At 42.6% G+C, this 26671-nt stretch overlaps 1 protein-coding gene across 1 annotated transcript; it reads right to left on the bottom strand.

Annotated features, from left to right (window-relative positions):
• Positions 1 to 1265: 1265 nt before the first annotated feature.
• LOC106563232 (stomatin) lies at positions 1266 to 18069 on the bottom strand. Its single transcript, XM_014128620.3, has 7 exons — positions 17893 to 18069; positions 11886 to 11995; positions 11474 to 11546; positions 4040 to 4122; positions 3740 to 3943; positions 2928 to 3062; positions 1266 to 2257 (listed from the first exon to the last, which is right to left on the bottom strand). The coding sequence occupies exons 1-7, from the start codon at positions 17951 to 17953 to the stop codon at positions 2066 to 2068; spliced, it is 858 nt and encodes a 285-aa protein (XP_013984095.1). The 5' UTR covers positions 17954 to 18069; the 3' UTR covers positions 1266 to 2065.
• Positions 18070 to 26671: the final 8602 nt, after the last annotated feature.

Below are 26671 nucleotides of genomic sequence, written 5' to 3'. Positions count from 1 at the left end.
TTTTCTTCATTCAAAGAAAAAAAATATACAAGGCCTCAAGGCCTATTTGTGCAAAACAAATGAACACACCCACACGTCTATTCTATTGTTTAGGAATGTTTGACCAGTAGCTGTTTGAATATTTAATTTATATAATTAATTTTGTTAATTTGTTATAATTAAAACAGCCTGTGGTTATTTGCTATTGGATTGGCAGAATGACACAACTACTAACACATTAGCCTACATCTGGGGCTTATTCACCCGTATGATCATCGGGGAAGACGTCTGGAGGCAGACATTTAGTAATTTCCAGTCTTCATTGATGTAGTGTACTGTCAAACTTTGGTACGGCTCTGACGTTCTGCTCGATCGGCTGTGGTGGAAAAATAAACACTACCCAGCTTCTCTGCGACTCTCGCGGGTAGAAGTGTATAATCGCGACAGGAAATACTTGCGGTTTGGCAGCTGATATTTGTGGTCAACTGTACCTAGCAGCTTTTTAAAGCCTGACTTTCCTACTGTAAAGATTGGAACCATATCTTTCGCTATGTAATAGGTCAATGCATCCGTTCTCCTTCCACCTCAAACGTTTCTTGTATTAAGGGATTACGTTTGAAAAGGATGCGGCTAGGGTAGCTTGTCTTTTAACAGACGTTTTGGGAATCAGGCGACTGGAATCATCATTGCGTAGTCTCACGCATTCCTCCCATTCCACCGCGTTTCAGTTGCAGGTGATGGAAGGGGTTGGTTGTGCTGCTACTTTTCGTAGCAATTCTCTTGCGACACATTTTTGCACAGGACATTCGTTTGCTTAACATCAGACCTCTTAAACCCGAACCCCTTCCATATTACATAAAAAAATATATTGTTGCCCTTTTTGGGGATGATTTCATCCTCACGAGAGGCTGAGCTGGCTCCCTCACTTTCCATGTCGGTGGAACTCTTACCGCCGCGGTTACAATTTGTGAAAGGCTGTCTAGGGTTGTGATTGGTGGATAACCTCTATGCACGTGTTATCACGCAATTGGGACATGATTCGACATTGGGCTGACAGAAGAGACAGTGAGATGCTGCATTTGTAAAACGTTACAACGTTATAACAGAACCTCGATTATTGCGATACAGGCATTTTCCATATCGTGCTAAAACAAACTCAAATATATCGGCCAGCCCTAACTTGATAAGAAATCATTTCAATATGATGAAAATAGGCTACAACAGAGCGGTTTAGTAGCATAAATAATAATGGAAGAATGTCCTTTACACAAACAGCAGAGAAAACATAAAACACATACCAGGTTTAATACAGTAAAGTACTTTATACTGTATAGGTTCTGTAAAAACATTTGATCACAGTGCTTTTCTGATTCAAAGACATCTTTGATTTGGATCGAACCGATCACTAAACTCTCTGTGCCAATACAAGCACTGATCACAACTCTCCAAAGATGATATTTATTAAATATAGCAATAAATGAGTATGCTATCAGAAAATGGAGGACCAATTTCCAAATCCAATACAAATTACATTTCGCTTCTTTCACACTCAAGAGTGTGGTTATAAAATACTGCTATTTGAAAACATTAAAATGCATTTCCAATTTCCATCCACATATGCATAGAAACGACATGAAATGAGTACACTGACCCCATAGCAATGACTTAAGGCTTGAGCGGTTTAACATGGCCATAGTAAAGAAGTTGCTCCCATAGAGACAGACAAACAGGGTCCCCAGTACATCCTGGTCTCAGCCTCATAGCAGTGCAGGAAATGCCACACCTCAGTAGAGCCTGTTTCTCTGTTCACTTCAATTGCGTTAACACACACATAACATGTTTACATTAAGTTCTTTGACGCACAAGTTTAGCCAACTGTCCTCCTCTGCACCAGCTGGCATTGACCTAAGAACATTTGGCAAAAGGGAAATTGTTCACTCAATCACAGCCATTACATTTCTACAGCAGATTCGCAAAGCAACACACTATGATATATGTATGATATATGATAAACGTTTGTTTCTTGAGTGTGTGTGTGTGTGTGTGTGTGTGTAACAGCAATTACAAAGCACCCATCAGGCTCTCTTCAGTCTCTCTTCATGAAGGCCTGCATCATGTCCATTGGCAGGGGGAAGATGATGGTAGAGTTCTTCTCGGCAGCAATGGTGTTGAGCGTCTGGAGGTAGCGCAGCTGTAGGCCAGACGGAGACTCAGCGATTACCAGGGAGGCCTCCTTCAGAGCCCGTGATGCGTTCACCTCCCCCTCCGCTGCGATCACCTACACACACAGGACCCAGGGGACAGCAGGAAGGGAGGAGGGGGACAGATACAGAGAGAAAGGAGAGATGGGGGGGAAAAGAGGGACCATTAGTTAATGAAGAGAGATGGCGAGAGAGAGAGAGAATTCCACAGTATGCACAGAACAAGTGAATGTGAGTATATAGAGAGAAACCAGAGAGAGAGTGGATGATTAAATAAATAAAATAAATCCAGGAGAGACCTCATCTTTAACCAGCAGATTCAACATGTGAAGATGGTATCTGATCAGTGTAATGGCCGATGGGAGGAGACTCGGTTAGAGGTGCCCCAGCTTGTGACCTGCTTTGCTCTCGCTATCTATTCTAGCTTAACGGAAGGGTTTTTACGGAAAGACCACTGGTTGCTAAGGAACAAGGAAGATGACGTCTTGACCCTACACAACAATATTTTCATCTGGATGATATATTTTGAGAGTAAATCAAGCCAAGAAATAACAAAACTGAGAAGACAACTGGAATTTTCACTCAGAAGAAAAGGATTTACCTCAAAAATAGACTTAATGCGTGTATGTCCGAGCGCGTGTCAACCTGGTCTGTATGTGTCAACCTGGTCTGTATGTGTCAACCTGGTCTGTATGTGTCAACCTGGTCTGTATGTGTCAACCTGGTCTGTATGTGTCAGTGCAGTACCTTGGCCCTGGCCTCGCGGCTAGCCTCGGCCTCTGCTGCCATGGCCCTCTGGAGCTGCTGGGGCAGTTTGACGTCCTTTATCTCCACCCGCTCCACCTTGATACCCCAGTCATCTGTAGCATCATCCAGGGTGGACTAGGGACAACACGGGTGGTAAAACATTCAGCTCCACATCCAATAGGTAACCTCAGGTCATAATAGGCCCAGAACACCCCTTCCTTACACAGCATCTCTTTGAAGACTAGATGACATATCAATCTGACATACAGGTACCCTAGGGGTTAGAGCATTGGGTCAGTAACCGAAAGGTCGCTAGTTCGGATACCTGAGCAAACAATGTGAAAAATCTGTCGATGTGCCCTTGAGCAAGGCACTTAACCCTAATTTGAACCGGCGCCGTACTTCTACGGCTGACCCTGTAAAACAACACATTTCACTGCACCTATCCAGTATCTGTGACAACAATACATCTTTATATTAAACTGATAGAGATCCAAATGCTACTGCAGCAGTACGTCTGGAGGATGAAATGTCTTGAGACCAGGTTAAAAACAATAAGGCCATAACCGGAAGATCAACGAATGAGTATTCTCCAATCCTAACCTTACCCATTACAGTGCACATTCTAAAAACAGAGCCATTCAGTGAACTCTCGCAATATCTTCTTCTGTATTATGGCAATTATGGCTTGCTGTTCAACACTAAATAAAGAACTATAATCTACACAGTCCTCTAGTACATGCATGATGTGGAGTTGTGCATGTCAGCATATGGTCAGTACAGAGTCATTAGTGGCCGATGTGGTTCAGTACCTGCATGCTGTGGGCGATCTCATTACGATCAGATAGGATCTCAGCCAGGTTCTTGGTTCCCAGGACGTTTCTCAGGGTGGTTTGTGCCAGGAGGCGGGTGGCAGCATCAGCGTTGGTGATGTTGGCCACAGCCAGAGTGGCATTCTGAACACGGTAGTATACCACACCATCAACACTGACCGTCACTGAGTCCTTAGTCAGAACCTGATGAGAGGGGAACAATCAGTTACACTGACAACACTGTGTATTACATGATAGGTTAATCATGGTAATACGGGGGGGGGGGGGGGGGGGGCTCACCTCTTGTGGGGGGATGTCGAAGGTGATGGTGCGCATGTCCACATTGATGAAGCTATCTGTGCAGGGCAGGATGAAGAACAGGCCTGTGGGGTGTGACACACACACACAAATTTAACAGCAAAGCTTAGAGCTACTCAATATCACAAAAGTTGAGAAAATGTAATTGTCAGTAAGGGTAGCATAAATCATTTAACATACAGTCAGTAAAACTGAATAAATGTCTGGCATAAGACTACATTCAAGCCTGAGTTCCATTAGTCACACGACTGCTGTTGGTCATGACTCTATACATTTGCTAAATTCATGAACACCTATTTGTTTGCACACACTCAGGTTCAGCATGGTACAATATAGTAGAGGTCGACCGATTATGATTTTTCAACGCCGGTACCGATTATTGGAGGACCCAAAAAAGCCACTACCGATTAATCGGCTGATTTATTAAATACATTTTTTTTTTTGTAATAATGACAATTACAACAATACTGAATGAACACTTATTTTAACTTAATATAATACATCAATAAAATCAATTTAGCCTCAAATAAATAATGAAACATGTTCATTTTGGTTTAAATAATGCAAAAACAAAGTGTTGAAGAAAGTAAAAGTGCAATATGTGCTATGTAAGAAAGCTAACGTTTAGGTTCCTTGCTCAGAACATGAGAACATATGAAAGCTGGTGGTTCCTTTTAACATGAGTCTTCAATATTCCCAGGTAAGAAGTTTTAGGTTGTAGTTATTATAGGAATTATAGGACTACTTCTCTCTATATGATTTGTATTTCATATACCTTTGACTATTGGATGTTCTTATAGGCACTTTAGTATTGCCAGTGTAACAGTATAGCTTCCGTCCCTCTCCTCGCTCCTACCTGGGCTCGAACCAGGAACACATCGACAACAGCCACCCTCGAAGCAGCGTTGCCCATGCAGAGCAAGGGGAACAACTACTCCAAGTCTCAGAGCGAGTGACGTTTGAAACGCTCTTAGCGTGCACAACGCTAACTAGCTAGCCATTTCACATCGGTTACACCAGCCTAATCTCGGGAGTTGATAGGCTTGAAGTCATAAACAGCGCAATGCTTGAAGCATTGCGAAGAGTTGCTGGCAAAACGCACGCAAGTGCTGTTTGAATGAATGCTTACGAGCCTGCTGGTGCCTACCATCGCTCAGTCAGAGTGCTCTATCAAATCCTAGACTTAATTATAACATAATAACACACAGAAATACGAGCCTTAGGTCATTAATATGGTCGAATCCGGAAACTATCATCATCTCGAAAACACAACGTTTATTCTTTCAGTGAAATACGGAACCATTCTGTATTTTATCTAACAGGTGGCATCCGTAAGCCTAAATATTCCTGTTATACTGCACAACGTTCAATGTTATGTCATAATTACGTAAAATTCTGGCAAATTAGTTCGCAATGAGCCAGGCGGCCAAAACTGTTGCATATACCCTGACTCTGCGTGCAATGAACACAAGAGCAGTGACACAATTTCACCTGGTTAATATTGCCTGCTAACCTGGATTTCTTTTAGCTAAATATGCAGGTTTAAAAATATATACTTCTGTGTATTGATTTTAAGAAAGGCATTGATGTTTATGGTTAGGTACAGTCGTGCAACGATTGTGCTTTTTCCCACAAATGCGATTTTGTTAAATCATCCCCCATTTGGCGAAGTTGGCTGTCTTTGTTAGGAAGAAATAGTCTTCACACAGTTCGCAACGAGCCAGGCGGCCCAAACTGCTGCATATACCCTGACTCTGTTGCAAGAGAAGTGACACAATTTTCCTAGTTAAAAGAAATTCATGTTAGCAGGCAATATTAACTAAATATGCAGGTTTAAAAATATATACTTGTGTATTGATTTTAAGAAAGGCATTGATGTTTATGGTTAGGTACACGTTGGAGCAACGACAGGCCTTTTTCGCGAATGCGCACCGCATCGATAATATGCAACGCAGGACACGCTAGATAAACTAGTAATATCATGAAAATAAGAATGTGTGCTTAACTGACTTGCCTAGTGAAATAAAGGTGTAAAAAAACCAAAAAATAATAACAAAATCGGCCAAATTGGTGTCCAAAAATACCGATGTCCGATTGTAATGAAAACTTGAAAATCGGCCCTAATTAAAATCGGCCATGCCGATTAAATCGGTCGACCTCTACAATAAAGTACAGTAGAAACGCAGAGTGCAGGGCATGATGGTGTGTAAGAAAGAGTCTTAACAGAGGCATATAAAACTTCACTTGTGTATACATTTCCTTCTCCTTCTATAATAATGTTTCCTAGCTGGGACTTTAGCCCAGTGCCAGCTGGCCCTGGTAATACTGCAATGTAGGAGTATGCTCTAAATTTGCTATGAAAAGCATCATGGGATATGATGGAAAATTCCATGGATTCCCACCCTAAAAATGGCAACAACTTGGTTAAGGCTAATGCAGAGCAAGACCAATGCATAAAGCATCAGGGAAAGATATAGCATAAAAAGTAATGACTACTGACTAGCCTATAGTCTGACCTATAACGGTTGATCCTGTTAAAAGATCTTATCCGGCAGTTGGACAAGACTTTCTGCGGAGGGCGAGGGAGAAAGAGCGTGGAGATGAGCAGAGTTTACTTGGGGAAACCAAATACTAAACTAAACGTTGGTGTTTATGCCTGGGCTCTTAGGGCAGATGAGGAATGTGAAAGTCCCTCCGTGATAGATGGAGAGGGTCTATTATTACCCCAGGCTGCTATCATGTGGCTGTTCCAGAATCCCGCGAGATCATGTTTCATCCATGGAGAGCATAACAGAAGGCTTCCCACAAACATAAAACAGACTTGAGAGTTTGAGGTCCATAGCGTGGCTATGGTAGATTAGATGGCCACAGTAGTCTACTTTACAGTTACATTAGTACCACCCCTGCACAAGTAATTCCATGTCACCTGAAATCCCTGGAGGTTGGAGATTTGTGTGGTAATAGCGTATCTTCCACATTGTTAAAGGGATAGTGCGAGATTTTGGCAGTTAAGCCCTTTTCTACTTACCCAGAGTCAGTAAAAGTGAAGAATATTTGGTTCATTTGGCTCCCTGACTTGCATACTGTTACTATTGCATTTTTTAACTATAGACAACAATTATCTGTAAATAAGTTATAAAAAAATTCTCGAAAGATGACAATTCCTCACAGAAGGAACCATTTTAAAAAACCAAAAGGTTGCAAGATCGAATCCTCGAGCTGACAAGGTAAAAATCTGTCGTTCTGCCCCTGAACAAGACAGTTAACCCACTGTTCCTAGGCCGTCATTGAAAATAAGAATTTGTTCTTAACTGACTTGCTTGGTTAAATAAAGGTAAAAAAAAATAAATACATTTTTAGTGAGGAGAGAGAGACTCATTCTGGTCCCTGCAAATGTTTTCAGTGTTCAATCTCTTTACTTAAAAGTAAATCATTTCTTCAGGTAATAATTAAAATAGGCTCCGGTCAGCATTCTTGCCGACAAACTTGACCCAGTTGACGGGGCAACTACTTATTTGAAGTCTGATATGCCAGTTGTGTCTTAGAAAATAAATGAGGCCAGCATTTTTGTAGGCATTTTCATGTATGCTATGTCCTGGACAGAGTTGATAAAAAGTCATACAAAATAAGAAAAGGTTATATTGAAATGCCCCTTGACTCAAGTACACTAAATAGCCACAAGTATGTGAACACCCCTTCAAATGAATGGACTTGGCCATTTCAGCCACACCGTTGCCGACAGGTGTATAAAATTGAGCACACTGCCATGCAATCTCCATACACAAACATTGGCAGTAGCTGCCCGGTCAACTGTAAATGCTGTTATTGTGATGTGGAAACGTCTTGGAGCAACAACGTCTCAGCCGCGAAGTGGTAGGCCACACAAGCTCACAGAACGGGCCCACCGAGTGCTGAACTGCATAAAAATCATCTGTCCTCAGTTGCACCACTCACTACCGAGTTCCAAACTGCTTCATGAAATGGGTTTCCATGGCCGAGCAGCCGTACACAAGCCTAAGAACAACATGCCAATTGTAAAGTTTGGTGGAGGAGGAATAATGTTCTGGGGCTGTTTTTCATGGTTCGGGCTAGGCCCCTTAGTTCCAGTGAAGGGAAATCATAAAGCTACAGCATACAATGACATTCTAGATGATTCTGTGCTTCCAACTTTGTGTCAACAGTTTCTGGAAGGCCCTTTCCTGTTTCAGCATGACAATGTTCCATTGAAGTTTCCCTTGTGCCCCCATGCACAAAGCGAGGTCCGTACAGAAATGGTTTGTCGAGATCGGTGTGAAAGAACTTGACTGGCCTGCACAGAGCCCTGACCTCAACCCCCTTCGAACACCTTTTGGGATGCCAACTGCAAGCCAGGCCTAATCAGTGCCTAATCTCACTAATGCTCGTGGCTGAATGGAAGCAAGTCCCCACAGCAATTTTCCAACATACCCCCGGACCCCCACAAAATCTCACACTAGTGTAAATACAGCTAATTAATCAGCCATCTTAGGAATGCCACTACAGTGGGGGAAAAAAGTATTTGATCCATTTTTTACATTTTACATTTTAGTCATTTAGCAGACGCTCTTATCCAGAGCGACTTACAGTGGTGAATGCATACATTTCATTTCATACATTCTTTTTTTTTTTTTTTTTTTTTTGTGCTTGCCCCCTGTGGGAATCGAACCCACAACCCTGGCATTGCAAACACCATGCTCTACCAACTGAGCTACAGGGAAGGCTGATCCCCTGCTGATTTTGTACGTTTGCCCACTGACAAAGAAAGGATCAGTCTATAATTTTAATGGTAGGTTTATTTGAACAGTGAGAAACAGAATAACAAAAATATCCAGAAAAACACATGTCAGAAATGTTATAAATTGATTTGCATTTTAATGAGGGAAATAAGTATTTGACCCCCTCTCAATCAGAAAGATTTCTGGCTCCCAGGTGTCTTTTATACAGATAACAAGATGAGATTAGAAGCACACTCTTAAAGGGAGTGCTCCTAACCGCAGCTTGTTACCTGTAAAAAAGACATATCCACAGAAGCAATCAATCAATCATATTCCAAACTCTCCACCATGGCCAAGACCAAATAGCTCTCCAAGGATGTCAGGGACAAGATTGTAGACCTACACAAGGCTGGAATGGGCTACAAGACCATCGCCAAGCAGCTTGGTGAGAAGGTGACAACAGTTGGTGCGATTATTCGCAAATGGAAGAAACACAAAAGAACTGTCAATCTCCCTCAGCCAGGGGCTCCATGCAAGATCTCACCTTGTGGAATTGCAATGATCATGAGAACGGAATCAGCCCAGAACTACACGGGAGGATCTTGTCAATGATCTCAAGGCAGCTGGGACCATAGTCACCAAGAAAACAATTGGTAACACACTACGCCGTGAATGACTGAAATCCTGCAGCGCCCGCAAGGTCCCCCTGCTCAAGAATACATATACATGCCCGTCTGAAGTTTGCCAATGAACATCTGAATGACTCAGAGGACAACTGGTGAAAGTGTTGTGGTCAGATGAGACCAAAATTGAGCTCTTTGACATCAACTCAACTCGCCGTGTTTGGAGGAGGAGAAATGCTGCCTATGACCCCAAGAACACCATCTCCACCGTCAAACATGGAGGTGGAAACATTATGCTTTGGGAGTGTTTTTCTGCTAAGGGGACAGGACAACTTCACCGCATCAAAGGGACGATGGACGGGGCCATGTACCGTCAAATCTTGGGTGAGAACCTCCTTCCCTCAGCCAGGGCATTGAACATGGGTCGTGGATGGGCATTCCAGCATGACAATGACCCAAAACACACGGCCAAGGCAACAAATGAGTGGCTCAAGAAGAAGCACATTAAGGTCCTGGAGTGGCCTAGCCAGTCTCCAGACCTTAATCCCATTGAAAATATGTGGAGGGAGCTGAAGGTTCGAGTTGCCAAACGTCAGCCTCGAAACCTTAATGACTTGGAGGCGATCTGCAAAGAGGAGTGGGACAAAATCCCTCCTGAGATGTGTGCAAACCTGGTGGCCAACTACAAGAAACGTCTGACCTCTGTGATTGCCAACAAAGGTTTTGCCACCAAGTACTAAGTCATGTTTTGCAGAGGGGTCAAATACTTATTTCCCCTCATTAAAATGCAAATTATAACATGCGTTTTTCTGGATTTTTTTGTTGTTATTCTGTCTCTCACTGTTCAAATAAATCTACTATTAAAATTATAGACTGATCATTTCTTTGTAAGTGGGCAAACGTACAAAATCAGCAGGGGATCAAATACTTTTTCCCCCCACTGTATGTACTGAGGGAAAACGGTCAACAAAACCCTCAGCATCCCTATTCCACTCCAACTACAAAGAGAGAGGAGAGGCATGCTCTCTGCTCAGCACATCAGTTAGAGAAATTAGGAAAGAGATTGCAACCAACCATTGCAAATACCCATTAAAACATCATGGCTACGCATGTCAAGTAGGGATAGGGTTAGCATCAATCAAAGGGTAATATCATCAGGGTGAAGGACAACAAACAAAAAATACAAAAGAAAGATAAGAGAGAGCAGAGGGCTGAAGAGGGATGTGTGTGTTTATTCTGCACTACCAATCCAGCACCATAACTAGGTCCACTGCTGCTCATCAAGATGGCAGTCTGTAGACAGGATAGCAGTAAAGCTCTCAGATCACTTTAATTCAGACAAGAGCTTTAGTTTAAGACTCTTAAGAGCATTAGTTCATTGATTGCAATTGGTGCCAAATTCTGTAGTGACCGTATTTGTTGAGTAACAACCCCTTAAAAGTTCTGCTAAATTATTCTATGAAGATTTGCAGGGAACATATTTACATATTCAGTTTATCATACCAGATACACCAGACATCTTTTACAGTGTAACCAAGGCAAACATCTTACCACACAAACTATACTTAAGGAAAGAAAGTGTGCTTGCTGAAAGCATGTGTGAACCCTGGAATTCTGTGTACATTCTGGAATTCTGTTAACACATAAGTTACTACAGGACAAAATAGTTTAAACTAGGACACAGGATGTGCAGAACTGACCCGTTGCAGTACACCCCTGCACAATGGTCCAATGGAAGTAGTAGCACAGCAGCACACAACAATGTAAAACAAATAGGTCAAAGCAGATGTACCCCTAACCACATTAACACTGAGAAGAGGCTTGACTCCTCCTAACATATTTTCACAGTTAAGATGGTTTTAAGACAGGCCCACATACTGTTTACTGCAATTTTCATCCATCTCATACTGTCTGTGATCATTATATGTTTAATCAGGGGTTTTGGTACCTTTTTGGTAAGGTAAGTATGGGACCTTGAGAGAATCATAGCAAATATGTACAGTGAAACTTTCTCCAGGGACAGTGTATGTGAAGATGGTGATGGGGAGTGTCTCCATTACCTGGCCCTTTGGCTCCTCCTCGTACGATCCGCCCCAGGCGAAAGATGATGGCCCTCTCATACTCCTTCACAATCTGGGAGAGAAAGAAACACAGGCTTAATAAGTTGTCCCCTAGCCCTTGTTTGACATTTCTCACTCTACCTTCACTGATCAGTCAATATTGAAATACCACTGATTGGGTATCAACAATCCCCCCCCTTTTTTTACTTTAAAGTGAGTATATATATCTAACAATACAACTCTGTCAGCTGGTGTAGCATTAAGAGGAGAGAAATCCAATTTCCATGGGAATAAAGGCATGCTGGTAAGTGATCAATTTATAGAATAAATAGACTCACACAAATGACACCACTAACCAGTTCTCAGTTCACGCATCATCTATCTTGTGTGGATGTATAGGTAATAACTGTACCTTAATACACGTCCATATAGAGAGAGGCAGAGTTGCAAGCATCAGAAGGATGGATAAGATGACTATGATCCAACCACATAGGCCATTGTCAGTATCTGAGCTCTCCAAGGCTGAAAGACAATACAAAAACATACAAACGGAGTAAAATACAACCGAAGATAGAAAATAAACCTTTTCACATCCCAGCCATTACAAGAGCAGCCCCTTCAACATCATGCATTTCTGGGAACTTCTTTAGTCTTTATTTTTCATTTGGATTCTTCTGTGAATTGCCAAGTGAAAGGGGGATACCTAGTCAGTTGTACAACTGAATGCATCTTCCACATTTAACCCAATTTTTTTTTATTTTTTTTAGACAGGCAATTTTGATATTTTTCCCACTAATTGGTCTTTGACCAACCAGATCAGCTCTGAAAAAGATCTGATGTGGTAAGACCTGATGTGATTGGTCAAAAGACCAATTATGTAAAAAAACATCAGAATTGGGCTGCCTGTGTAAACGCAACCTTAATAACCTAAATTGTGCATCAGATACATAGACTACAAACAGTTAGGCTGAAATTTGTTTTAGAACTACCGGTAACACCCAGAAACAGTGTGCATGTGTCTCATGTCAGCAACCAGCGGAAGCATCCCATCTAGGTTACTGGGACATCACACTAATCTTTCCCTAGATTCACACCACAAACCACCCACCCACCACACCAACCAATCAGATTAGAAGGAAAATAAACAGCCTAGAAGAGATTCAACTTCTCCACTGGGACTTTTTTAATTAAATTTGGCAAACGCAAACCCCTAAAGTTTGACTCATTGAATTAAACCTATAGGCTACATAGCTAACAAGCATCTATCCCTTTAAGGAGACTACCTGTATCAGAATCAGCAAGCAAGCTTCTTGAGCCTACAGAGAAATGTCATACAAAACATTCACATTCCAAGCCTTGAATGAGGGGGATACACTCATATAATAGCCCAGTTAGCAAAACCATTCTGGTGCATTCTAGGGCTAATAGTTACTAATACTAACTGACACTAAACTAAGTTATGGATTTTATCTGGCAAATCTACATTGGGCAAATAACTCAAACAATGTGGCTGACCGGCAAAGTAAACTGTCTGGCGGTCAGAGAGCTACTCCTACTACTACCTAGCAGGGCTGTCGCCCTACCCAAGCTCAAGACCAAAAATGTAAACGTAGGCTACAAAAAAGTAGACTAAAATCATTCCAAACCCAATTAAAATGCATTGGCAGTTTAGCATATTGTTTGGCTGGCTTTAGGACCACGTGCAGCATCTCTCTGAGAGAAGCTGCCAGCCTGCCCGCCATTCGCTCAGAGAGCGCCAGACAGTTTACTTTGCCGGTCAGCCACATTGTTTGTTGAGTTGCAGCGGTCAGTGAAAAGCAGTTAAATATTTAAAAGTACAATCGTAGGAAAAACAGTTTAGAAAGCAAATGGCTTTTGCTGAAAAGAGAAGAAATAGACAACTGTCTCAACTCCCAATTGAGTGAACAGTAGCCTATTTATCTTATTGCCACCAGTGGAGAGCATCAGCCATATCTCCAGTGAGTGTGCGCATATACACTTTCTTTATCATTGGATCACTACCACTGGAACGTGTTTTTGGGGACAATAATTTCCTCCTCCAGGCTAGATGGATGTCATACTGTACAATTTGCTTCTCCCCTTTTCGTAGACCTAGATTAGATGGTTGATCTGTTTGTCAGTGTCAGCAGAGTAGGCTACTAATTTGTGTCATTTAAAAAAAAGATGTTGCTTATGTCTCCAGTCATAAAGTTTAGTAGAATTACATGAAATGTGTTTAGAAAAAAGCCCACATTTTTCCTGTGCAACGAAAGGAGAAGAAACGTGCTCAGGCATGCATTGTTCAGATATATTATTAGCCAAAATGATGACTATGCAATCTTCTCACATTAGGAATAGTAGCCTAACATGCTGACCACTCCGCTCGCGGTCGGTGCGGTACATGTTATTCAATCACTGCGCCTCAGCGAGCGTCTGCGTGGCCTGGCGCTAAAATAGAAATAGGTCCTATTTTTGACCCTCAACGCACTGCAAGTCCGGCCTATCCCATCTCCTCATTGGTGTTTAGGAGCATATACCCACATGGGTGACTGAAAGATGAACTGACATCCACACTCCAGCCGGTTGTAGTAACGCACCGTAAAGTTGGTTGCCAATCGCCATATAAAGTCCAAAGAAGTAAAAAAGAAGCCTGAGGAAGGAGGAGAGATGACGAGAAAGGAATTCAGTTTACCGTTTTATCTGTGGATTAATTGTTGCAGTAAAGGAACCTTGTGCATTTCAGATCAAATAACAACCCACTTTTTATATCCCAGGACAAATTAGCTAACAACAGCAAGCTAGCTAGCTAAATTGCCAGAAATGTTTCATACTTTTCGACCTGTCCCCAAATTAATATAATTGGTTCAGAGTTTGTTTTGATATTTCAACCTGCGTGTCCTGATCGTGTCTGGTGTGGGGGTACATAATCAACATGCGCATGTCCAGTTTGGTCAGCATGTAACTGACATTAGTCTGCAAATGTAGTGATCCCCATTGCCTTTAGAAATCATTCACACCCCTTGACTTTTTCTAAATGTTACAGCCTGAATAATTGTTTTATTAAATGTAGATTTATTTTGTCACTGGCCTACACACAATACCCCATAATGTCAAAGTGGAATGATGTTTTTAGAAATGTTTACTAATTCGGGATTTGCAATAATGCCGTGTTCAAAACAGTTCTATTTTTGTTTCATCAGACCAGAGGACATTTCTCCAAAAAGTACAATCTATGTGCAGTTGCAAACCGTAATCTTGCTTTTTTATGGCGGTTTTGGAGCAGTGGCTTCTCCCTTGCTGAGCAGCCTATTAGGTTATGTCGATATAGGACTCGTTTTACTGTGGATATAGATCCTTTTGTACCCGTTTCCTCCAGCATCTTCACAAGGTCCTTTGCTGTTGTTCTGGGATTGGTTTGCACTTTTCACACCAAAGTACATTCATCTCTAGGAGACAGAGCGCTTCTCCTTCCTGAGTGGTATGACGGCTGCATGGTCCCATGGTGTTTATACTTGCGTACTATTGTTTGTACAGATGAACGTGGTACCTTCAGGCATTTGGAAATTTCTCCCAAGGATGAACCAGACTTGTGGAGATCTACAATTCTTTTTCTGAGGTCTTGGCTGATTTCTTTAGATTTTTCCATGATGTCAAGCAAAGAGGCACTGCGTTTGAAGGTAGGCCTTGAAATACATCCACAGGTACCCCTTCCAATTGAATCAAATGATGTCATTGTCTGCTTATCAGAAGCTTCTAAAGCCATGACATAATTTTCTGGAATTTCCCAAGCTGTTAAAAGGCACAGTCAACCTATTGTATGTAAACTTCTGACCCACTGGAATTGTGATAGAGTGAATTATAAGTGAAATAATCTGTCTGTAAACAATTGTTGATAAAACTCATCAGCCATTGGACATAAAATTACACAACAAGTTGGAAATTGCAAATTCAACAATGAGTGGTTTGGAAGGAATCCGTGGCTAACTGCAAGGATTGCGAAGCAATCAATAGCCTGCTATTCAGTGGAGTGAGTGTGTGGTCCCAATTCTCGGTTTAAGGTTCTCTTTTCCGAGCTTAAAATGGTAAACATTCAACATTGGTCATGCTGTCAATCCAGCATGATTTCTGCTGCGCTCAAAATAACAACTCAGAACTGGGAAATCTAACTTCAGTGAGTTCAAGACAACTGGGAACTCAGGAAAAAAATGATCTCTGACTGGGAAACTACGTTTTGAACGGTCATCCAACTCGGAATTGTAAGTCGCGAACTAGGGCCTCTTTCTAGAGTTACGACCTGATGATCACTGACGTCATCATTATTCAACCGTATTTTTTCCCCCCAGAGATCCCAGTTGTCTTGAAAGCACCATAAATCCAGAGAATGCTAGACTTTGATGACAAAATTTGCCCACGAAGGACCACCGTGCCACCTTCCTGTTCAAGTGAGCACAGCACAACAAGGTGAGTCCAAAAATGTATTGTATGCTGCTGCATGAATGATGTAATATGCCAGGGTGATATGTATACTGTAGCTAAGAAAGTATGTTGTGTAGTAAGCCGTTAGTAGCCCATGTGCCTCACCCTAATAATTTGGTACATTTTCCCCTCATAATTTCACCTACTGTTCTGACTTGGTGGTGCACAGGCCTATAACCAGTTTTAGAGAAATGTAATCATTAAATATTGTAAGAGCTTTCATTGTCTGCTTATATGCCCCCTTTATTTATCCTACAGTTCTGATTTTGTGTACAGGGAGAACACTGTAAGAACGGCCCACGTTCTGAATTCTGTCGCTATACATTTCAAAAGTGCTGAACAAACAGTTAATGACTACAGCCGTCCTAGCTCGCTCATTAATGTCTTAATCAATTTTACGTATTGCCTTCCCCTTATGCTGCTTATTGTCAGTAGAAACCACATTTGTTTAAGCAAGTCAGCTATGTTTTTTAAAAGGCAGTAATTGAGGCTGAATGAACTGTATCGCTGCCAGACAAGGCTCCGCTGATAGCCAGGTGTAGCAGTGGTAAGGTGTTGGTGGTAAGGTGTTGGTACTCTGCTGTTGGGACAACTTTATGTAGGCCCTAATAGTTTGTGTGCACCGTTTGTCACCATTTATAGTGCAAGTAATGTATTATTTAGTGTTGTGTTGTGGCTTTGCTGGCATGCATCCCACCCCCCAAAAAATAATTTGCCCTACCAAGATTTACATGCTAAAATTGCCACTGTATGTAGCTTACGTTGATTGGACTAAATTGTTTTTCGTGTCTTTTAGTTGTCACTGTATTATGTGATATGATGCTGAAATGGTGTTGGAATAGTGGAGACAGTTCCTGTTTTCTTTGTGACTTCCATAACTCTCGTGGTTCTAAATCAATAGGCTAGTTGTTTAGTGGTCCGAAAATGTCGGGAAACATTAACTTGCTTGATCGTGCTGTAGGTCAATTAACTGTTTGTTTACATGCAATATGCTTTGTGGACTTCACCGGATCAATGATGCCAACTTAGCAATTTTGTTGCTAGATTTAGCAACTTTTCAGACTACCCTGGCAACTTTTTTTTTCCAAACAGCACCTACCAACAATTTAGCTACTTTTAAAAATGTATTTGGAACTTGCAAATCATTGTTGGCTGACTGCAGCAGCCGTAGTACGGGTTCGACGAGCCAAACCCAATGAATATAGTTGGTCATGAATGTTTGATCTTGAATCAATCAACATGTCTCAATCAAAATTGTATAGCCAGAAGTACAGAAAAGAGTGGGAGTCTGTACCTGAACAAATGTCAAATCATATTTTTTTGCAGAGCTGGCCAGTCAATTTAAGTATTGTGTATTCTACGCAATGACATCACGTCGTCATTTAGCAACAAATCACTCTGCCTCTAGCAACTTACCCTGAAAATGAGTTGGCAACACTGCACCGGATAGAGGTTGCTCTCCGATTTTGTGATACAACAAAGGGGGGGTTGAATTTATTCTGCACCTGTGTCTTCTTATTGTCTCGGCCTTTAGGCCTATATAATCACGGTCGTAATGCATATGAAATAACAGGTTCTAGAGCAAACAACTCAATTATCACAACACAGGTTGTAATAGGGCTATTTTTCTGACTTTTCCCTGGTGATTTTATCCACGCACCGCTATTGGAAGCTAGTAGCTTCTGCACAACACTGTAGGCAAAATGTGTAAATGCAACAATGTAATTGTAATCTCAAACTTTAACTGTTAAATCAGCAAGTCTGCTACATTGTGGCAAAAATGCGTGGGCCGCTGGACTTGCATGACACAGGCGTGTTTTGTTGGGCGTGTCCATGTCCCACTACTTTTTTTTGTTCATGTGTTGTCTAAAGAAAGGCTAATGTGGCCATTTTGTCTACAAATATAAACATATCCACCGGCTTTAGTAAATAAACCGGATTACCTGCTTGACGTTCCCGTCTTTTACTCTCTCTCGACTGGGTTTCTTTGCCGTATTCTTCCATTGTAAAATACAGTTCAGTCTCTGATCTCAGAGCTGTGGCTTCAGGTTAGTATGTTTGTTGCTGAAAACCAGCTTGCGTTTGAGTCACAATATAGTAGGCTCCCTCTCCCGATGACGTTTTAATATATTTTTTCTTAGTTTTCATGCACTTTGTCACCCCCTACTGGGTATAATAGGTCAACCACTACAATGAAATGTGCCCATAGAGATGTACGAAGGACTCCAGTGCCAGAAAGCTCGTTTTACGTTTTAGCATGGGCAGCACCATTGAGGACTTTCACCATTTTGTAGTAGTCAACTGGGTGAACTTCCTATAGGTTAAGGAAGTATCACATAATTCCACCCAGATCATCAGGAGGGATCAGCCAATTAATTATACTTGTAAGCAAACATTCAATAACTACAGGTTACCATAAATCGCCAACCTTGGCTTTCTACCTGTTCAATAAACACATTCCAGGTGGCAGTATGCACCTTTTCAGTTTGCTTGCCAACTCAGAAGTAGTAGAAGAAGAAAATTGACCACTTTAAAATGGAGATGGCATCAATGATACTAATGCTCTCTCATAGATGCCATGATGGGACAGATAAGATGTTGCATCCTCTAACTATCTCTATGAATGTGCCTTTATCCTAATAGTGGGGTGGTGTATCTGATAAATTGTTAACTTTTTGATAAAAGCACCAAATTTGGCAATGATGTAGATTTATGTACCCTGAAAATATTTAGATATGGAGCCACCCCAGATTTGGCCTATTGGGGGTGTGGCAGCCATTTTTTTTAAATGGCCCCTGACTGTAATACTATTTCACAAATCAGAAGGACTGCTTTGAGGTCAAGGGAATTTGTCATGATTTATGGACCCTGAAAATATATTTAAATATGGAGCCACCACAGATTTGGCCCCTGGAAGCCGTAGCGGCTATCATTTGAAATGGCTGCTAACGGTAGCACTATTTAACAGTTCAGATGGATTTTTTTGTTGTTGAGACAAACACACCAAATTTTTCACAAAGCTAGATTTATGTAGCAAGAAAAATTTGATATGGAGCCCCCACAGATCTGGCCCCTTGGGGCTGTAGCAGCCATCATTTGAAATGGCTGCTAACGGTAGCACTAATTAATAGTTCAGATGGATATTTATTGTTGTTGAGACAAACACACCAAATTTGTCACAAAGCTAGATTTATGTAGCAAGAAAACAATTAGATATGGAGCCACCACAGATTTGGCCCCCTGGGAGTCATGGGGCAGCCATTTGACTAAATGGCCGCAGACTATACCACTATTTTACAAACCTTTAATCTACAAAACGTGGCCTGTACTTCTTGGCCTGGATCTCCTGAAAACCAAAAGGTTTAAAGGCCCAGTGCAGTCAAAACCATATTTTTTCTGTGTTTTAGATACAGTTGCCAGTTTATTAGGTACACTACCTCACAGACAGTGAGTCACGTGGCTTGCAGACAGGCATTGAGGCATTCTGTTGCTGTTCGATTGAATGTTAGAACAGGCAAAACGAGGGACCTAAGCAACTTTGAGTATGGTATGTTCGTCTGTGCCAGGCGCGCCGGTTTCAGTACTTTAGAAACGGTCGGCCTCCTGGGCTTTTCACACATGACAGTGTTTAGGGTGTACCGAGAATGGTGCGACAAACAAAAAACATCCAGCCAGCAGCAGTCCTGTAGGTGAAAACAGCTCGTTGATGAGAGGATGAAGGAGAATGGCAAGAATCATGCCAGCTATCAGGAGGGCCACAAACAGGCAAATAATGGCGCAGTACAACAGTGGTGTGCAGAACGGCATCTCAGAACGCACAACTTGTCGGTCCTTGTCACGGATGGGTTATTGCAGCAGACGACCACACCGGGTTCCACTCCTATCAACTAAAAACAAGATGTGGCTCCAGGGCACGTGATCACAAACACTGGACAATTGAGGAGTGGAAAAACATTGCCTGGTCTGATGAATTCCAATTCCTGTTACATTATCCTGATGGCAGAGTCAGGATTTGGCGTAAGCAGCATGAGTCCATGGCCCCCTCCTGTCTGGTGTAATTGGTACAGGCTGGTGGCAGTGGTGTAATGGTGTTGGGAATGTTTTCCTGGCACACATTAGGTCCCTTGATTCCAATTGAGAAACATTTCCTTGCTCCGAAGAATTCAGGCGGTTCTGGAGGCACAGTGTGGTCCGACCCGGAACTAGATGGGTGTACCTAATAAACTGGACACTGAGTGTATATTTCCACTATGAGGTTAGAATAATGCTTTGAAATTTTTAAAGTAATTTAGTGTTAGAGCTGTTTGAAAAGACCGGCTGAAATTACAGCCTGTTGTGGTGGGAAGTGTTTTTGCCTGCCTGGTGACATCACCAGGCGGTAAATGAGTTAATAGAGCAATAATAAAAATAATTTGAAACCTCTCTGCCAATAGCAGCTAGTTTTCAGTTTCCCCCTCCCCACTCAGACCACTCGGCTTGAGAAATTGCTCTTTGCTAAGAAGCTATTTTTGTTTCTTTTAGACCATTTTAATTGAAAACAATCATAGTAAGGCCTTTTACTGAGGTGGGCTAAATCAGGGTGTTTCTTGGTAGTCTTAAACCAATCTATTTTGAAACTAAAGTATACACCTCACACATATGGTTCAAATCAAATTTCAAATCAAATGTATTTATATAGCCCTTCTTACATCAGCTGATATATCAAAGTGCTGTACAGAAACCCAGCCTAAAACCCCAAACAGCAAGCAATGCAGGTGTAGAAGCACGGTGGCTAGGAAAAACTCCCTAGAAAGGCCAAAACCTAGGAAGAAACCTAGAGAGGAACCAGGCTAGCAGGGGTGGCCAGTCCTCTTCTGGCTGTGCCGGGTGGAGATTATAACATAACATGGCCAAGATGTTCAAATGTTCATAAATGACCAGCATGGTCAAATAATAATAATAATCACAGTAGTTGTCGAGGGTGCAACAAGTCAGCACCTCAGGAGTAAATGTCAGTTGGCTTTTCATAGAGGATCATTGAGAGTATCTCTACCGCTCCTGCTGTCTCTAGAGAGTTGAAAACAGCAGGTCTGGGACAGGTAGCACATCCGGTGAACAGGTCAGGGTTCCATAGCCACAGGCAGAACAGTTGAAACTGGAGCAGCAGCACAGCCAGGTGGACTGGGGACAGTAAGGAGTCATCATGCCAGGTAGTCCTGAGGCATGGTCCTAGGGCTCAGGTCCTCCGAGAGAGAGAAAGACCATAAGCTAGTTATGGCCTTAAACATGAGTAATGTCAGAAAAACTAGACATAGTAGAATAGTTAATCTATTTACCTAGTTGGCTTGTTGTTGTGTGTTCTATGCAAGAGAAATATTGCTCGAGGTGCATTCAAGTTACTTGAATTTAATTTGTTTAGTAAGCTACTCAAACTTTTACCAGCCGCACCGGTTAACACTTTATATGGCCTGCGTATGGGCTAATGAACAAAAGCCTGAATTATTGCAATGATTAACTGATAATTAACAGAATTATCAAAAACAAAAAGGCCTACCTGCTTGCATTTGTGCAGGCTGTGTATCCACTGCATTGTTGTTCTTCTAAACTTCACCTGTTTCCAGGATGGTTTTGTAGCCTATTCTCTTATCATAGCCTTTTTTTATACACTGAACAAAAAGCTAAACGCAACATGTAAAGTGATGGTCCCATGTTTCATGAGCTGAAGTAAAAAAATCCCAGACATTTTCCATAAGCACAAAAAGCTTATTTCTCTAAAATATTATGCACAAATTTGTTTACATTCATGTTAGTGAGCATTTCTCCATTGGCTACATAATCCATCCACCTGACAGGTGTGGCATATCAAGAAGCTGATTAAACAGCATGATCATTACACAGGTACACCTTGTGCTGGGGACAATAAAAGTACACTTTAAAATGTGCAGTTTTGTCAAGAAACACAATGCCACAGATGTCTCAGGTTTTTAGGGAGCGTGCAATTGGCATGCTGACTTGCAGGAATGTCCACCAGGGCTGTTGCCAGAGAATTTAATGTTCATTTCTCTACCGTAAGCAGCTTCCAACGTCAATTTAGAGAATTTGGCAGTACATCCAAATGGCCTCACAACCGCAGACCACATATAACCACGGCAGCCCAAGACCTCCACATCGGCATCTTCAACTGCAGGATTGTCTGAGGGGTGGTGGGGGTAGCTGCGGAGTATTTCTGTCTGTAATAAAGACCTTTTGTGAGGAAAAACTCATTCTGATTGGCTGGGCCTGTCTCCCCAGTGGGTGGGACTGGCTGCCAAATGGGTGGGCCTATGCCCTCCCAGGCCCACCCATGGCTGCACTCTATAATATTTGAAATTGTTGCATGTTGCATTTACTTTGTTGTTCAGTATATTTCTCCGGTTAGGCCTTTCACGTGAGCTTGGGTCAAACGTTTTCGGTAACCTTCCACAAGCTTCCCACAATAAGTTGAGTGAATTTTGGCCCATCCTCCTGACAGAGCTGGTGTAACTGAGTCAGGTTTGTAGGCCTCCTTGCTCACACACACTTTTTCAGTTCTGCCCACAGATTTTCTATAGAATTGAGGTCAGGGCTTTGTGATGGCCACTCCAATATCTTGACTTTGTTGTCCTTAAGCCATTTTGCCATACATTTGGAAGTATGCTTGGGGTCATTGTCCACTTGGAAGATTGATGCAACTTCCGGCGCCGACAAAGATGGCCGCCTCGCTTCGCGTTCCTAGGAAACTATGCAGTATTTTGCTTTTTTATGTGTTATTTCTTACATTGTTACCCTAGGTAATCTTAGGTTTTACTACATACAGTCGGGAGGAACTATTGGATATAAGAGCAACGTCAACTCACCAACATTATGACCAGAAATACGACTTTCCCAAAAGCGGATCCTCTGTTTGGCCCACCACCCAGGACAATGGATCGGATCCCAGCCGGTGAGCCAAAACAATGGCGCAGCAGATGAAGGGGCAGACGGCGCGGTCTTCTGGTCAGGCTCCGAAGACGGGCACATCGTGCACCACTCCCGAGCATACTACTCGCCAATGTCCAGTCTCTTGACAACAAGGTAGACGAAATCCGAGCAAGGGTAGCATTCCAGAGAGACATCCGAGACTGTAACATTCTTTGTTTCACGGAAACATGGCTCACTCGAGACACGCTATCTGAGTCGGAACAGCCACCTGGTTTCTTCACGCATCGCGCCGACAGAAACAAGCATCTCTCTGGTAAGAAGAAGGGTATGCCTTATGATTAACGAGACGTGGTGTGATCATAACAACATACAGGAACTCAAGTAATTTTGTTCACCTGACTTAGAATTCCTCACTATCAAATGCCGACCGCATTATCTACCAAGAGAATTCTCTTCGATTATAATCACAGCCGTGTATATCCCCCCTAAGCAGACACATCGATGGCCCTGAAAGAACTTCATTGGACTCTATGTAAACTGGAAACCACATATCCTGAGGCTGCATTTATTGTAGCCAGGGATATTAACAAGGCTAATTTGAAAACAAGGCTCCCCAAATTCTATCAGCATATCGGTTGTGCTACCAGGGCGGGCAAAACCCTAGACCACTGTTATTCTAACTTCCGTGACGCATATAAGGCCCTCCCCCGCCCTCCCTTTGGAAAAGCTGACCACGACTCCATTTTGTTGCTCCCAGCCTATAGACAGAAGCTAAAACAGGAAGCTCCCGCCCTCAGGTCTGTTCAATGCTGGTCCGACCAATCGGATTCCACGCTTCAAGATTGCTTCGATCACGTGGACTGGGATATGTTCCGCATTGCTGCAAACAACAACATTGACGAATACGCTGACTCGGTGTGCGAGTTCATTAACAAGTGCATCGGTGATGTCGTACTAACAGCGTCTATTAAAACATTCCCCAACCAGAAACCGTGGATTGATGGCAGCATTCGCACAAAACTGAACGGCGAACCACCGCTTTTAATCAGGGCAAAGTGACCGGAAACATGACCGAAAATAAACAGTGTAGCTATTCCCTCCGCAAGGCAATCAAACAAGCTAAGCGTCAGTACAGAGACAAAGTGGAGTCACAATTCAACGGCTCAGACACAAGAGGTATGTGGCAGGGTCTACTGTCAATCACGGACTACAAAAGAAAAATCAGCCCCATCGCGGATCACGATGCCTTGCTCCCAGACAGACTAAACAAGTTTTTTGCTCGCTTTGAGGACAATACAGTGCCACTAACACGGCCGCTACCAAAACCTGTGGGCTCTCCTTCACTGCAGTCAACGTGAGTAAAACATTTAAACGTGTTAACCCTTGCAAGGCTGCAGGCCCAGACGGCATCCCCGGCCGCGTCCTCAGAGCATGCGCAGACCAGCTGGCTGGTGTGTTTACAGACATATTCAATCAATCCTTATCCCAGTCTGCTGACCCCACATGCTTCAAGAGGGACACCATTGTTCCCGTTCCCAAGAAAGCTAAGGTAACTGAGCTAAATGACTACCGCCCTGTAGCACTCACTTCCGTCATCATGAAGAGCTTTGAGAGACTAGTCAAGGACCATATCACCTCCACCCTACCTGACACCCTAGACCCACTCCAATTTGCTTACTGACCCAATAGGTCCGCAGGCAACGCAATCGCCATCACACTGCACACTGCCCTAACCCATCTGGACAAGAGGAATACCTATGTAAGAATGCTGTTCATCGATTACAGCTGGACTTCCTGACGGGCACCCCCAGGTGGTGAGGGTAGGTAACAACATCTCCACCCTGCTGATCCTCAACACTGGGTCTCTACAAGGGTGCGTTCTCAGCCCTCTTCTGTACTCCCTGTTCACCCACGACTGCGTGGCCATGCACGCATCCAACTCAATCATCAAGTTTGCAGACAACACTACAGTGGTAGGCTTGATTACCAACAACAACGAGACGGCTTACAGGGAGGAGGTGAGGGCCCTCAGAGTGTGGTGTCAGGAAAATAACCTCGCACTCAATGTCAACAAAACAAAAGAGATGATCGTGGACTTCAGGAAACAGCAGAGGGAGCAGCCCCCTATCTACATTGACGGGACAGTAGTGGAGAGGGTGGAGAGTTTTAAGTTCCTCGGCGTACACATCATGGACAAACTGAAATGGTCCACCCACACAGACAGTGTGGTGAAGAAGGCGCAGCAGTGCCTCTTCAACCTCAGGAGGCTGAAGAAATTTGGCTTGTCACCAAAAACACTCACAAACTTTTACAGATGCACAATCGAGAGCATCCTGTCGGGCTGTATCACCGCCTGGTACGGCAACTGCTCCGCCCACAACCGGAAGGCTCTCCAGAGGGTAGTGAGGTCTGCACAACGCATCACCGGGTGCAAACTACCTGCCCCCCAGGACACCTACACCACCCGATGTCGCAGGAAGGCCAAAAAGATTATCAAGGACAGCAACCACCCGAGCCACTGCCTGTTCACCCTGCTAACATCCAGAAGGCGAGGTCAGTACAGGTGCATCAAACCTGGAAACTGAAAAACAGCTTCTATCTCAAGGCCATCAGACTGTTCAACAGCCATCACTAACATTGAGTGGCTCCTGCTAACACACTGACTCAACTCAAGCCACTTTAATAATGGGAAAATTGATGTAATCTATGTATCACTTGCCACTTTATATTATTTATCTTAGATAATGTTTACATAATCTACATTATTCATCTCATATGTATATACTGTACGCCATAACATCTACTGCATCTTGCCATCTTGATGTAATTAGATGTATCACTGGCCACTTTAAACAATGCCACTTTATATAATGTTTTCATAACCTACATTACTCATCTCATATGTATATACTGTACTCTATACCATCTACTGCATCTTGCCATCGTGATGTAATGTATCACTAGCCACCTTAAACAATGCTGCTTTATATGTTTTCATACCCTACAATACTCATCTCATATGTATATACTGTACTCCATATCATCTATTACATCTTGCCTATGCCGTTCGGCCATCACTCATTTATATATTTTTATGTACATATTCGTATTCATTCCTTTACACTTGTGTGTACAAGGTAGTTGTTGTGGAATTGGTAGATTACTTGTTAGATATTACTGCATGGTCGGAACTAGAAGCACAAGCATTTCGCTACACTTGCATTAACACCTGCTAACCATGTGTATTTGACAATTTGATTTGATTTGATTTGAGATCCATTTGCGACCAAGCTTTAACTTCCTGACTGATGTCTTGAGATGTTGAGATCATTTTCCTCCCTCATGATGCCATCTATTTTGTGAAGTGCACCAGTCCTAACCTGCAGCAAAGCACCCCCACAACATCATGCTGCCACCCCCGTGCTTCACGGATGGGATGGTGTTCTTCGGCTTGCAAGCCTCCCCCTTTTTCCTCCAAACATATGATGGTCATTATAGCCAAACAGGTCTATTTTTGTTTCATCAGACCAGAGGACATTTCTCCAAAAAGTACGATCTTTGTCCCCATGTGCAGTTGCAAACCGTAGTCTGTTTTTTTTATGGCGGTTTTGGAGCAGTGGCTTCTTCCTTGCTGAGCGGCCTTTCAGGTTATGTCGATGTAGGACTCGTTTTACTGTGGATATAGACACTTTTGTACCTGTTTCCTCCAGTATCTTCACAAGTTCCTTTGCTGTTGTTCTGGGATTGATTTGCACTTTTCACACCAAAGTATGTTCATCTCTAGGAGACAGAACGCTTCTCCTT

Source organism: Salmo salar, chromosome 11 (assembly GCF_965601325.2).
Source record: "Salmo salar chromosome 11, fSalSal1, whole genome shotgun sequence".
Lineage (NCBI taxonomy): Eukaryota > Metazoa > Chordata > Actinopteri > Salmoniformes > Salmonidae > Salmo > Salmo salar.
Note: the sequence above shows the minus strand (reverse complement) of the source record. Positions and strands in the feature narration are given on the sequence as shown.

Bases quoted from the DNA above. Each gene is read 5' to 3' on its own strand.
- LOC106563232 (XM_014128620.3), bottom strand. From the start codon at position 17,953: ATGGAAGAATACGGCAAAGAAACCCAGTCGAGAGAGAGTAAAAGACGG. The intron at 11,996-17,892 runs GTAATCCGGTTT...ATTGTCTTTCAG, and splicing joins AAGACGGGAACGTCAAGCAG to CCTTGGAGAGCTCAGATACT. The intron at 3,944-4,039 runs GTGAGCCCCCCC...CCCTCTCATCAG, and splicing joins TCGACATCCCCCCACAAGAG to GTTCTGACTAAGGACTCAGT.